The sequence below is a fragment of the Solanum verrucosum genome, unplaced genomic scaffold (genome assembly GCF_900185275.1).
Source record: "Solanum verrucosum unplaced genomic scaffold, falcon-dt-bn FXZP01000267.1, whole genome shotgun sequence".
Taxonomy (NCBI): domain Eukaryota; kingdom Viridiplantae; phylum Streptophyta; class Magnoliopsida; order Solanales; family Solanaceae; genus Solanum; species Solanum verrucosum.
The window spans coordinates 502878-517140 of NW_026019869.1; the positions used below are offsets into that span (position 1 = coordinate 502878).

At 35.0% G+C, this 14263-nt stretch overlaps 1 protein-coding gene across 1 annotated transcript; it reads right to left on the reverse strand.

The window, feature by feature from the left end:
- Positions 1–1006: 1006 nt before the first annotated feature.
- On the reverse strand, positions 1007–5932 carry LOC125818981 (bHLH transcription factor RHL1-like). Its single transcript, XM_049498493.1, has 7 exons — positions 5609–5932; positions 5377–5454; positions 5154–5273; positions 3458–3523; positions 3132–3197; positions 1509–1568; positions 1007–1391 (listed from the first exon to the last, which is right to left on the reverse strand). Exons 1-7 carry the CDS (start codon positions 5906–5908, stop codon positions 1227–1229), a joined length of 855 nt encoding a protein of 284 aa, XP_049354450.1. The 5' UTR covers positions 5909–5932; the 3' UTR covers positions 1007–1226.
- Between the last annotated feature and the right edge of the window lie 8331 nt (positions 5933–14263).

Here is a 14263-nt window from a genome sequence, read left to right on the forward strand (position 1 = left end):
TTCTTTTCTTAAAAAGTAATTGTTTTGGTAGCGTTATTTTAGGATATTGCCAATCTAATTTGTGCTTGAAATGATGAATATAATGTTAAGTTCATTTGCTAAAGTTCATTCATTTTATTTATTTACTAATGGAAAATTGGTAACTCCGTTTTTTTCTATTTTAACTTGTAATTATTTTGCTCAATTACACCTCTCTATTGTTGTTCAAGATCGTGTGACATCATCAATTCGTCCTCCTCCTAATACTGACGTTCAAGAGACAATTCTTAGTCCCTAGGTACCAAAAAAAAAATTCTCAATCAGAATGTGACATGAGAACAAAGAAAAATATTACTCCCTCCGTCCCATTTTATGTGAGGTAGTTTGACTCGACACGGAGTTTAAGAAAGAAAGGAAGACTTTTAAAACTTGTGGTCCAAAATGAATGATACAAATTTGTGTGGCTGTAAATCCTTTCAGTAAGGGTAAAGTAGATATTTTATAGTCAAATTGTTACTTAATATAGAAATGTGTCATTCTTTTTGGAACTGACTAAAAAGGAAAGTAAGTCACATAAATTGGGACAAAGGGAGTGTAATCTACAACAAGCTAATAGCAGCATTGATGTCAATTTCATCCAACAAGCAGCGAATTGTTTTTAAGGTAGACACAAATACAGAAGAAAACACAAAGTTGGCGTAAATATTAATGAAGATGACCCAGCTTTTCTTGTCATCCATGCTAACTATGGAGACATCACTAAAGATAATCCTATGAAATTCGACCATACTATGCTAAATTCTACCCTATAAATAATATGTACGCTTGTCAAATAGAGACATTAACAAAGATTGTCCTCTTTTGTCTAGCGGTACTATGCTTAATTTTGCCCTAGAAGTAATATGTACACTTGTCCAAAGCTCGAAAGAAAACATTTGTAATTCAAAGGGTTAAACTTGTTCACTTTGGATGAGAGGTTTATGTAATTCAATTGTGCCTTTGTAAGAAAATGTAAATATACTTTAAATTTGATAACAAAAAATAGATAAAGCAGATAATGAGCACCTATTTGACAGTGTAAGTTGAAGCTAGAGTTGAGACACATAGCAGAATAATACAAAGATTTATCTTCTTAACTTTGCTTACACAAAATTATACTATATTTTTCTTGCCTAATTAACACTTTCAAAATTCTTTGCCCTAAGTTTGCATGGGAAGTTATATGTAGACCTGTTTTTTTTCAGTTTCTACTCATGATGATGCAGTCCTTCTGCCAGAGCCATAGGCATCACAAATAGGCCCTTACTCTCCAGCAATTGGGTTGCCATTGAAGGATTCACTTCCAGCAACTTGCCCATTGTGTCTTCCAGAGGTTCAATCTGTTGTTCATCAAGAATGTAATGGCCACACCCCTGCAAATCGGTCAGAACCCATTACATTCTCCGATAATTAGCTTTTGTACAAACAAAAAAAGGTCCACAAGTTTGACTAGTAATGAAATTGTTATACTGCATCATGAATGGTGGTACCTCAAGAAATACAAACGGGATAGAAGTAGGTTCACCACCCAGTCTGCTCCTACTGAGATCCTACATAACCAGGATTAAGTTCAGATAAGTCTTCAGCAGGATTAGTTAATTACAGGATGCTGTTAAGACAAAAAAATTGTAAAATTTTATGCAAAGACTACCATAATAAGAAAATACGAAATCACATTGAATAAAGTTCTTGATGACCTGAAGGATGATACAAGGTAAAGAACAATAGAAATAAAAAGGCAGTTATTCATCAGTGGTGTCTCAAGGTTTAATAGCAACATTATTGATTACCTAGAGGCACTGAAATAGGTCACCAGTTAATCTATTTATCCAAATAATTGAACTACTGGGTTCAAGAATTATACTGAAACAGTAAGCAACTATAAACTGAAAATAACAAAACTGTCTAAACTTATAAATATACTAAAACTAATTTAGAGATTGTAATATTATACAAGAAACACACACTATATAGGCTTATACATTTATGAGCGACAACTATAGCATCCAGTGAAAATCTTTATGTTGTGTTTGCTTAAGAAACAAAGCACTTTAGGAGCCTAATATGTTCAAAGCTAAATGAGAAGGATGATGATGGTGGAGTTTTTCTGTAGAATGCTTAGGGATCATCTCGCATAAGATGAGGTTATCCACATTTTTTCTGAAAAATAATTAAAATATGCACAACAGTTTTGAAAGGAAAGTTATGGCCTAGCACTATGTCTTCGGTTATCCACATTTTTCTGAAAGATAATTGGAATATGCACAACAGTTCTCGAAGGAATGTTATGGGCCAACACTAGCTCTTCGGTTCCATATTTACTGGACAGGAACAGGTTTATTTTTAGTAATACAAATTGCCCACTTAGCTCTACACCACCTAGGTTGATGTTTACTACAGACAAGGAAATCCAATTTATTTTCCGAAGTCCCTCTTTCAAATGAATGAATAAATGAGCTAGATTGGCAATGCATCCAACTTATCAGGTTAACTACAGTTGCCTCCTTGCGTAAGTTAAGTTTGTCATTTCAAACAAACAGAGGTTATCTTGAAGACATCACCCATCACATGATAAAGTTCAGCAATAATGGTCTTCATTAATTTTCTTTAAAAAAGAAATTGAGAGATACTAAGGCTTCAAATTCTTATAGAAAAACTTTTCAAGTAATATATAGAAGAGTGGCATAAGAATTACATGGTATGGCTAGTTGGCTCTTAATTTGCAATTTTGCCCAAGGCTCACTCAAGTCCTTGTCAGGCAGATAGGCAATATCAAAATCAAACACAAGACAAAATTATTGTTGCATTAATAAGGATAAATAGTCTTTTTCTAAACTGTTTTTGTCTTGAGCCGAGGGTCTATCGGAAACAGCCTCTCTATCTCACCTCTAAGGTAGAGGTAAGGTTTGCGTACACTCTACCCTCCCCAATCCCCACTCTTGTGACTACACTGGGTATGTTGTTGTTGTCGTTAAAAAGGCTAAAGAGCCTAATTAAAAGCGTTCAGTCATTTAGATTATTGACCATTTAAAGAACAGAAAAGTTTTGTATCCACAATATATGCAGGTAAGCTTGTTTTATGCCAAGGGCATTATACAAGAACATTAATATACCTTCATCTGGAACTGCAGATATTTGATATGATCAATAATTTCATCCATTTGAGATGCTTTTCCACCCTGCAAACCACAATAAAACTACTGTTTCACCCATTCTTTAGGAAGCAGAAAAATGTATAATGAATGGCTATTGGATAATACCAGTAACTGATTCTGTGTACTCCTACCCCTTTTAATTTTATTACTGGGAGTCACTCCCCTCTTCCCTCCTACTTTTTGAATTCAACCTTCACATACATAACTTTTACAACATCTGCATATCCTGTGTTTTCAATAGCTATGCAATATACACAAAGCCAAATGCCAATTGGATGTGTTACCTGTTTAGAGCATGGAAATAGTTCTCCCAATGCATCTATTCTTTCAGCAATTTTCATCCTGCGATGCTGAATCCAAAACCAGCTATAGTTAGGCATCAGCCAAATAATATTACCATGTGATGACTGAAGTTGAAGCTTCCGAATATGACAATTTCATGAACACATAGAGCAACAAACTATCTTGCAGGCAAGAGTCTGAAGAATTATCAATCTTACTAGTTAGGGGGTAGTCGTATTACGTTCTGATCATATATTCTGCATGCTAAGAATTATATAGAACATACTAAATAGAAAACACATTTGAATACTTATAATGCAGGGGATTTAATACCTCTCATCTATTACTGTTAATTAAGTGGACTTCCCTTCTGGTTTGAGAAATACCAACAGACCTCTTCTTGACATTGATGTTTCATTGCGAAGACCTTCCTTGTCATTAACATCCACTAGTAAGACCGTTAAGTAGCTGAGGTATAAGCACAAGCATCTTCGTTACAATTTCACAGTCAACATAATGTAGGCAAAGATTTGCTTCACACTCTCCCAAATACCAAGTTATCCCCTCATGACCCCTCCCTTCCCTCCCTAGCTGGGCCAACTCTTCTCCCTCCCACACCCTCCTCTCCCCTATCCCAACCCATCACCCTCATCACTGTGCTCACCTCCCTTGTTATCCCCAACCCAATTTTAGCCCTTCCCCTTTTTACAAATCCCATCCTGCAGTTCCTTCTCTTTCCTAGACCCGCCATACCTCCTTATCCCAATTTCATCACCCATTATTCTACCCTCCTTTCCTAAATCACCAATTGTACCCAACACGCACAAACCCTATATTAATCCCCTATCCACTCACTAGCATGGTCATCCATCAACCCACCCAAGTTACCTTTCGGAATAATTTTAGATTTACATACTGACAACAGTTAACTCCATATGAACATGAATACATTCATACATATGCATATTGTGTTAAACATAATTACTCTATCCTGATACACACATGTAGCATAGCATGATGTTAGCTGTGAAATCGACAATGTTGGCTATGCTGTTTATCAGGGGAGGTTGAATTAATTCACCCAAAACATTAAGAAAATAAGGGAAGATCATAAGCAAAGAGAGAGTATCTAAACTTCCAAGTAAAGACTCTGAAGTACATAATGGGATACAAGACTAATATTTTGACAAATAAATACTAAATAAATAGAAGGGCAAAAGCTCAACATTGACTTACCCCGCCATACAAAGTAGTGACTGCTAATTACATTTACAACACATGATAACAAATATCTAGGTTTTACTATTAGAAAAATCCTAATAAAATTTGCACCAACTACTACAAAAGAGAACACATCTTGTTAAAAAATTCTCGAAATCCTCATAATCATGATTATGTACAAATAACAATGATTTAAATGGTCGTTTACCCTTAATTAAAGAGAAAAGAACAAGTAATAATTGTACTAAACATCAAATTATGGTGGATAGGGCAGTCCATACATACAAGCTTCAAGAAGATAATCAATCCCCTTATGTTTGCATATAGCAAGGGGGGGCATGGTCCCTGTGAGCGCCACTTCCCCAACCCCAACCCCCACAACCCACCGTGCAATACTGCTCGTGCATAAACAGATGGTCATCGAAGGAGTTGCCACTGGATACTACTAGAATGCATATATGAAGGGTTTAGTCTTACCCGGTCAGATAATGCAGCTCTTGCTTTTCTAGAGCTTTTGGAAGGATACGATGACCCAGCAGCTGATGCTTCAGAGCAAGGCCCAGAAGCATGCCTGGCATTTCCTCTTGGCTCCCATGTCTGCCGTCAATATATGCAAGGTTTTTGGTCATGAAATAGTCACAACTCCTTTTTTCTTTTTCTAACTTTGAAGTTCAGACATTGAAAATAATCTCCACATTACCAAGGCACCTCGTTGATGTTCTGAGCCATTTAAATGGTTGGGTGGTACATCTTCATGATAAGGCCTCGGATATCTTATCTGCTAAACACAGGAGTTAGAATCCCAACTCTTTACTATGGATGAATTTATACAGTTACCACAATGAAGCAAGGAATTTTTGCCTTGATCTCATATCTGGTAACCCACTTGACTGTCGGTTATATTGGCTAAGCTTGTAGATAAAAGGTCATACCTCCTGAGAAATCATGTCAGCAGATCCCCCGAGTAGTCTGAAACCAGAAGCTTCTACCGAAGCATCTACTTGAACCTCAGAGACCACATTCTCTGCAAGATATTCTACATAATTATGTGGCGTTTGCTGGTCATAGATCCACTGAGGTGAAGGCACAGGAACACAATGGATCCCATCAATTCCAACTCCAGCCATGTACTGCTTGTTAAGTTCATGGCCCGCTAGATAATAAGAATCATTTGTACTTCCAAGAAATGTCCATTGTGTTCCTAGGGAATTAGGCTGATTCTGCTCTCCCATGATACAAGAAAAGACACTGCTAAGCCGAAAGCAAAGCAGAGATTGTTAAATTGAAAAAAGAAAACATAATCTTCAAGTCATATTTGTATGCTAAAGAGGGCAAAAGATTTTAAATGATATGCAAAAGGTACATACTACTTCAGCTAGAATAGCCGTTCATTTCCAAATGCAGAACCACATTTTTTTTAAAAACACCAACTCTATCAACAAGTATAAGGACTCCAAAGAATGAGCTTAAACTTTTGCATTTCCTTTTCCTTATCAAATTTAAGGAATGAACAACAGAACAAATGCGCAACATTAAAATCCTTAAATTATAAATTAATAACAACTGACATGATCATTGCAAATACAGTAACAACACTAAAATAGTTAAATTTACCTATTCAGATTGTTAATCCACCTTTTTTCCTTTTCTTTTTTTTTGAATTGGGTATAACCTCAACCTCCCCCTCCTCCCTCCCCAGGACCCAACAGTTGTTTTTTTTTTTTTTGCAACTTTCCCCCTTGGCAACTCGACTCAACCCCAGGGTGGCGGATTCAAAATTTTAGCTATACATGTTCAACATAACAAGTACTGGGTTCCTGCAAACGGAATTAGTACCTAGCATAAACTAAAACATTACAATTCCAATGTTGATTTCTCAGTAAAGGTCCACAACGAATAGTTTTCTAAGTTCACTTACTTTTCTATGAACACTGACAAGAAAAACACAAAACGAATCAAACTGCATAAACTAGAAAATCAGCAAAAGAGTAAGAAAAAAGTTTTACCTGAATTTGATGCAGAGAGATGATGAATGGTGATGAAATAGAAGAGGCAAATGAGAAATTGTACATTAGGGTTCTATCCGCTGGTAGCTAACATGCGCTCTGCATGATTCGTACGTGGAGTACGCAAAATTACCAAATTATTTTGCAATTATACTCCTCAACTTGAGAAAAGGACTAAAATAGTCCACTATTTTTGGACTAAGGCTCAAAATAGTCCTAATTCTTTTAAATGGAGCACTAACAGTCCACATTCTTTATAAAAAGGGTGCACTTTGAGTCTCAAACTTAATCTTAAAAATTTTAACTTAACAAACTAAGTGCACATGACAACTTCCTGATATCTCTCTTAAGACAAAATTTATCGTTTTCTTTCTTTCTGATATCTTTTTCCAAGATTTCATAATCCTAGTTGACTGATTAATATGATCAACTGGAAAATTTAGTGAATCAAATTGTTTTTGTTAAAGAATACATCGTTTGATATGTGAATTATAGTAATGGAGTATTCAACCTGAGTCTATTTCAATTTCAAAAGGTTTTCAATTTCACTAATGAATCTGAATGAATGATTAAGTCGTGTGTGAGAAAATATATTCAACTAGAATATATTTCAATTGATTTTTCTCTGTCTCACTTCAACGTTTACCTTCTAACCAGTATCCAGAGGCGGAGCCCAAGATTTGATGTTTGTGGGTTCTAAATTTTAAAACAAAACAACATATTAGTCTAATATAACAATCGTCAAAATTACAACCATATATATATATATATATATATAACCACAAACATATAAGCATATCATTATAATTTCACTCGACAAGTTGTTATGTTTTGAAAAAAAAAAATGATGCATCATTTGGTACACTTTCAAATACTTCATTTATTAATACGAAGATTTGAGTTATTTATTTCAAAGTTCTAAAATATCATTTGATAAAAGGTAGATAATTGTTATATTTTAGTATAAATTTTGAAGATTTTTTTCTATAATCTCAATATCATTTTAAGTAAAATTAAAATTATGAAATTCACCATTAATATTTTTGGGACCTAAATGGAAGGTTTTACTTGCTTCACCCTTGAGTCACCCTTGCCTTGAAAGTTGAAGTTCCGAGAAGCAAACAATAACTTAATTAATATAATCAATTATTAATACGTGTAACAGTCTTAAAATCAAAGATTAAAAATAAGATATTTGAATAAATTGTTATACAATGTAAAGACAAATTTAAAAAAAAAAAAAAAGAGAGAAAAGGGAGAGCCGAGGAGGAACTGAGATAAATAGTACTTACCCGGGCAGAGGTCTGCACTTGACAACAAGCAGTAGCAATGAAATGGATAGTAAAAATAAGAACCATAACTTTTTAAAAAATTAAATTTTGGGTTTAACATTTTATTGAATGTTTCAAAAGAAATCAATATAGTGAGATGTTGTTTTAGAGTATGACACTATATTTTGGTTACTTACAATTATTTTTGAGATTAATAGTTAGATGTTGTTTTGGAGTATGACACTGCTTTTTTATTATTTTCAATTATCAATTTTCTGTTTTATTGTTTGAAAAAGAATTTATAAAAATCTATATAGGAAAAATTGAATTAAAGGAGAGTAAAACATAGGCACAAAACACATTTTTTTATCCAAAATAAAAAAATCAGGAAAAATTGAATTAAATAAAAAAAATTATAGTTGCTAGTGGGACTTGAACCCCCATCCAATTAATTAGTGTTGCGCGCGCTTATCACTGCACCATCCACCTTAGTGTGATATGGGTTCGCACGTAAAATTTAAATATATTTGTACATGGTTTTTAGTATGTATATAGGGTCTATGTAAAAGTCAGTGGGTTCGTCCGAACCCCCATTTAACATTGTAGCTCCGCCCCTGCCAGCATCATGAATATGTAACGGTGTAGGTACGGGTTCGATGTGGGGTAAATTTTAGGCTACATGCGACGCGGATGGTGTAAGATTATGCAGGGCGGGGAAAATGCAGGGTAGGTTACGTTGAAATATTTTCTTGAGAAATTGATGTGGAGGTGTAAGAGGTTTTTGATATTGAACTTTAATGAAAAAGTCAAAACTTGTTTTTGTTTTATTTTGTTTACGTTAGCACTCAATAATTAATTAAATAATAGTAGTAAATTAACTACAATGACTTGAAAATAAATCTATGTTACGATGAGAGCTAAAGCAGAAACATTTTGTAAACAAAACATTCTAGCAATCATTAATAGTAAAAATTCCAACAAGTTCTAAATTTCTAACACTTGTTTATCCCGAATATCGATACTATTGCACTATCAAATATTTTCAAATATTTTTTAAAAAAATAAGCAGGAAGGGAGAGTTTATCGAGGTGAGCTAAAAACATCAAATTATACTATGCATAATGACTTGAAATCTTAGTAGATTTATACGAATTTATCATGCAAACGACACTGTTTTTCATCCCTACACAAGGTTCTTTGCAAATTTTGACAAACTCAAGTAGGAAATACTTTTGTAAGCTTGGATTCTTGCACTATTAAAACGACCATAGTGCATCTTTCGTTAAAATAATGACCAGCAGGTTAGAAGGGGACAAATTGAAGAGAACTAATGATTTTTTGTTTTAAGATAGAGAGAGAGAGAGAAGTGATAAAAATTGATTTTAGGGCAAGTAATTAATATGAATTAGAGTATATTGAAAAATCAGATATAGATTGGGTAAATTTCATAAATATATAATAAAATAGTTTTATTTGTATCAATATAGCCAAGTATTTATTTAAATAAAAAGTAAACCCAAAATTAGATATACTATAAATGACTTAAGCAACAAAATTCACGAATTGATTTCATCGGTGATTATTCTTCAATTTTCGTAGTTAACTTTTCTTTAATTTCAACGTTGATAGTACTTCTATTTCGCAATCAAATCATTGATTTCACCGGTGATTCTGTCAATAACTCTATTGATTCATCAATTTCTCTATTAATTCATCAATTTCTATGAATTGTTTCACCATTCAACAACGGTATACACTCAAAAAACTTAATATAGCTTACATATACAAGAATTGTCGCTTACAATACACTATGATACACTCAAAAAGCTCAATATAACTTAACTATACATGAAGTATATATTGACTATACATTTATGATGCACTTAAAAGTTGAATATAGCATATCTATATATGAAATATATACTGACTATACAATATGATACACTCAAAATTGAATATAATTTATCTATACAGAAACGTATCGAAATTGAATGTGAAGATGTTAGCTATCATGGATAAGATAGCTTCTGGAATATTCTCAGTTACAGAGAGAAAGGAATTCAGAAGTATTAAATTTCAAAGTAAACTTCATTAACCCATAACTGAACAAGATCAGTACATATACAGGAAAGGAAAGAATCTTTTGTAACTACTTTAACTAACTATTTTCTATCTAATCCTCTAACTTCTATTATTTACATAATGACCCTCAGCTTACTTTGTAATACCATCTTTAATACTCCCCCTCAAGTTGGTAGGAATGAACAGATTCAAGACTCCAAACTTGGACATCAAATACTCATGTTGAAACTTGCCCAGACCTTTAGTTAGTATGTCAGCCTCTTGCTCTTTGGTATGTAGATACTCAATCTTAATTAGGCCATTCTGAATTTTCTCCCTTATGAAATGATAGTCCAATTTCTATGTGTTTTGTTCTTTCATGTAGTACTGGGTTAGCAGCAATTTGTATGGCAGACTTGCTATCACTATAGATGGTAGCTGGGGTTACAACATCAGCTCCTAGTTCCTTGAACAGTTTTGCTATCCACACTACTTCAGCTACAACACTTGTCATGCTCATGTACTCAGCTTCAGCTGAACTTCTAGATATAGTTCCTTGTTTCTTGGATTTCCATGATATTAGTGAATCTCCCAGCTTAAGTATGAATCCAGCGACAGACCTTCTGGTGTGTAAACAAGCCCCCCAATCTGAATCACAGTAGACCTTTAACTGTTTTTTATTCTTGCTGGATAATAGTGCACCTAGCCCTGCTTTCCTTTTACATATTTCACCACCTTGAGAGCAGCATTGAGGTGTGATTGTTTGGGTTGATGTAGGAACTGGCTCAGAGTTTGTATAGTAAAAGCAATGTCTAGCCTGATAACATTTAGATACAACAATTTTCCAACTAGTCTTCTGTATACTGTTGGATCCTCCAGCAATCTATCTTCATTTCATGTCCCATTTATTTCATTATACTCCTTGGTAGTTAACTTTACATAAGGATCAATAGGAGTGGAGGCTGGTTTAGCAGCTCCAAGTCCAGCTTCAGAGATGCAAGAGAGTATTTCCTTTGATGCATGACATGAATCCCTTCTTGTGATCTATTAAATTCAATTCCTAGGAAATACCTGAGTTCTCCTATGTCTTTCATCTTGAAAGTGTCTTGTAGAATTCTTTTGCTTTGTTGAATAAGACTAAGGTCATTACATGTAATCATCATATCATCAACATATACTAGAAGTATCACCAAAGATGTTTTTGTTTTCTTAATGAACAGTGAATAATCTGCATGACTCTGAATAAATCCTAGTATGATAAGTGCATCTGTAAGCTTCACATTCCATTGTCTAGAGGCTTGTTTCAGGCCATAGAGGGATTTAGTGAGCCTACACACTGATTTATCCCCTGCACAATAAATCCCTTAGGAAGCTGAAAGCCTTGAGGAAGAGTCATATATACTTCATCAAATAAGTTACCTTGAAGGAAAGCATTTGACACATCCATCTGATGAATATGCCAATTTTCTATAGCAGCCAAAGCCAACACACTTCTGACTGTAACCATCTTGACTACAGGTGAAAAAGTTTCTATATAATTCAGTCCCTCTCTTTGGTTAAATCCCTTGGCAACCAACCTGGCTTTGAATCTTTCAACCTCCCCTGAGCTTGATACTTGATTTTAAAAATCCACTTACAACCAATAGCCTTTTTGTGAGGAGGTAAGGGTACCACTTTCCAAGTTTGATGAGTTTACAATGCTGAGATTTCAGGCTGCATGGCCTCAACCCATCTAGGATCCTTACAAGCCTCCTCAAAGGTGACAGGTTCAACCTCATGACCAAAAGAAGATAGAAAAGCCTGATAGGACCGAGACAAATGATCATAGCCAAGATATTTGTCAATAGAGTATAGAGGCTTGATAGGGGTGAGATGAGCAGAAGCAACATAATCTTGCGTTCATAAGGGAGCTTTGGTACTCCTCTGTGATCTCCTAACCTCATAGACCCTTGAGCCAGAATCAGGTAACACTGCATCAAGAGTATCAACAGAATCAACCATAGCAGATGGAGGTACATCATGTGATAGAGTAGGATCTGATGAAATATTGACAGAAGGAAACAAGTGCCAGGCAGTGGAAGAGGGAAATGTGGATTCCCTAAACTCCACATCTCTGCTAAGGAAGAACTGTTTGTCCTTGAGATTGTAGAGAAAATAACCTTTAGTAATAGGATTGTACCCCATGTGAATGGCAACAACACTTCTTGGTTGAAATTTATCATGTATGTACATATTCTTTGCAAAGCACAGACAACCTAAAACTCTCAAATGCTGGAGAGAAGGTTTGTTATTGTGAAATTCTTCATGAGGAGATTTGCCATGTAACACATGAGTTGGCAACAAATTGATGATATAAGCAGTTGTGAGTATGCAATTACCCCAAAACCTAATAGGAATATTCTCTTGGAATCTGATTGCTCTAGCCACTTCAAGGATATGTTTATGTTTTCTCTCTACAATACTATTTTGCTAGGGTGTATGAATGTAGGTTCTCTGATGAATGATGCCTGAGCTGGTAAATAGTTTGTGACACTCAGCATTTACAAACTCAGAGCCATTGTCAGTCCGGACTGTTTTAACTATAGCATTGAACTGAGTTTTGGCAAAAATGAAGAAGTTTTTCAAGACAACACAAACATCACTCTTCATTTTTATTAGAAACAACCACAATAGTCTGGTATAATCACCAACTATAGTAACAAAGAATCTATTACCATCATAGGTAGGGGTGTTAAAGGGACCCCAAACATCAATATGCAGTAATTGAAAAGAAGAAGTAGATACAGTAGTACTATTGGGAAAGAGTAGTCTATGTTGTTTTGCCAAAGGACAAATGGTGCAATTGTGAAGATCTTTAGAACATTTACTAGGTGAAAAAGCTAGCAGATGAGCCAGAACAGTGGAAAAAATGTGTCCTAGCCTTTGATGCCATAATAGAGCTTGTGATTCTGTGGAATAAACATCACCATGAGCTAAGTGTGATGAACAGTGAACAATTTTATTTATAGGAGAGGATTTATTGGGCAGAAGATAGAGACCAGCATGCTCTCTACCAATCACATTCACCTGCCTATTGGAGAGGTCCTGAAGAGCAACAAAGTTAGGAAAGAAGCATACTGCACATTTAAGATCCTTAGTAATTTGTGAGACTGATAGTAAGTTGAATTTAAAGTCGGGAACAAGAAGAACATTTCTTAGCATGTCCTGAGGAGTTACATTACAGGAACCTATATGTGTTATTTGAGTTGTTTTACCATTGGGCAATTAAACACTTCTAGGTCTATCACTAGGAAGTTGATGTTTATGAGTAAGAATATATGAGTTTGGGGTCATATGATTGGTTGCACTAGAATCTATGATCCAACCAGTATGGGTTGGACTTACAGTGAGAGCAGTTTCATTACCTGATGAGGAGTAATTATCCTGAGCTATGTTGGCACTGAAATGTGATCTGGATGTTGCTGCTTCAGAGCCCCCCTGTATATTAGTCTGACCAAGCATTTTGTAGGATTTGATTATCTGTTCATGTAACACAGTCATACCTTTGTGATAGTCAACCTGTTTAGTGTTTTTAGAACCTCTTCTATATCCCTGATTCCTTGGATTCACACCTCTGTTAACATCTATATCACCATCACTAACTGCATTGTGAGCAACATAATTTTGCCTCCTATCATTATTAGGCCTTTTTCTCCCCTGATACTTATTATTAGGACTTCCTCTCCCCTGATAAGTATTATTAGGACTTTTCTTCCTTCTTTCAAATCCTGGGGGATAACTATAAAGTTGATAGCAAATTGCTTGGGTGTGGCCTGTTCTTTTGCAGTAGTCACATAATGCATTGGGATCATAGCTAGAACTAGCGTAAGGCCTTGGTCTAGGTACCATAACAAAAGTATTGTTCCTAGTAGTGTGCACTCAACTCAGAACAATTAGCACTACTGGAGGTTTGAGAAATGGTTCTCTGACTTTCTCTCTCAATTAAAAGTGAATAGGTCTTGTTCAAGGAAGGTAGAGGTACCATCATTAGGATCTGTCCCCTAGCTTGTTCATATGAGTCATTCAAACCCATGAGGAACTGAAGTAGCTTTTGATTATGCACAAATTTCACAAACTCTTTTGAATTTACACACTCACAACTTGGCACAAGAGTTAGGCTATCATATTTTACCCACATTTCACACAATCTAGAGAAATATGCTGAGATTGTACTAGTACCTTGACTGACAGTAGCAATCTCCTTGTGCAG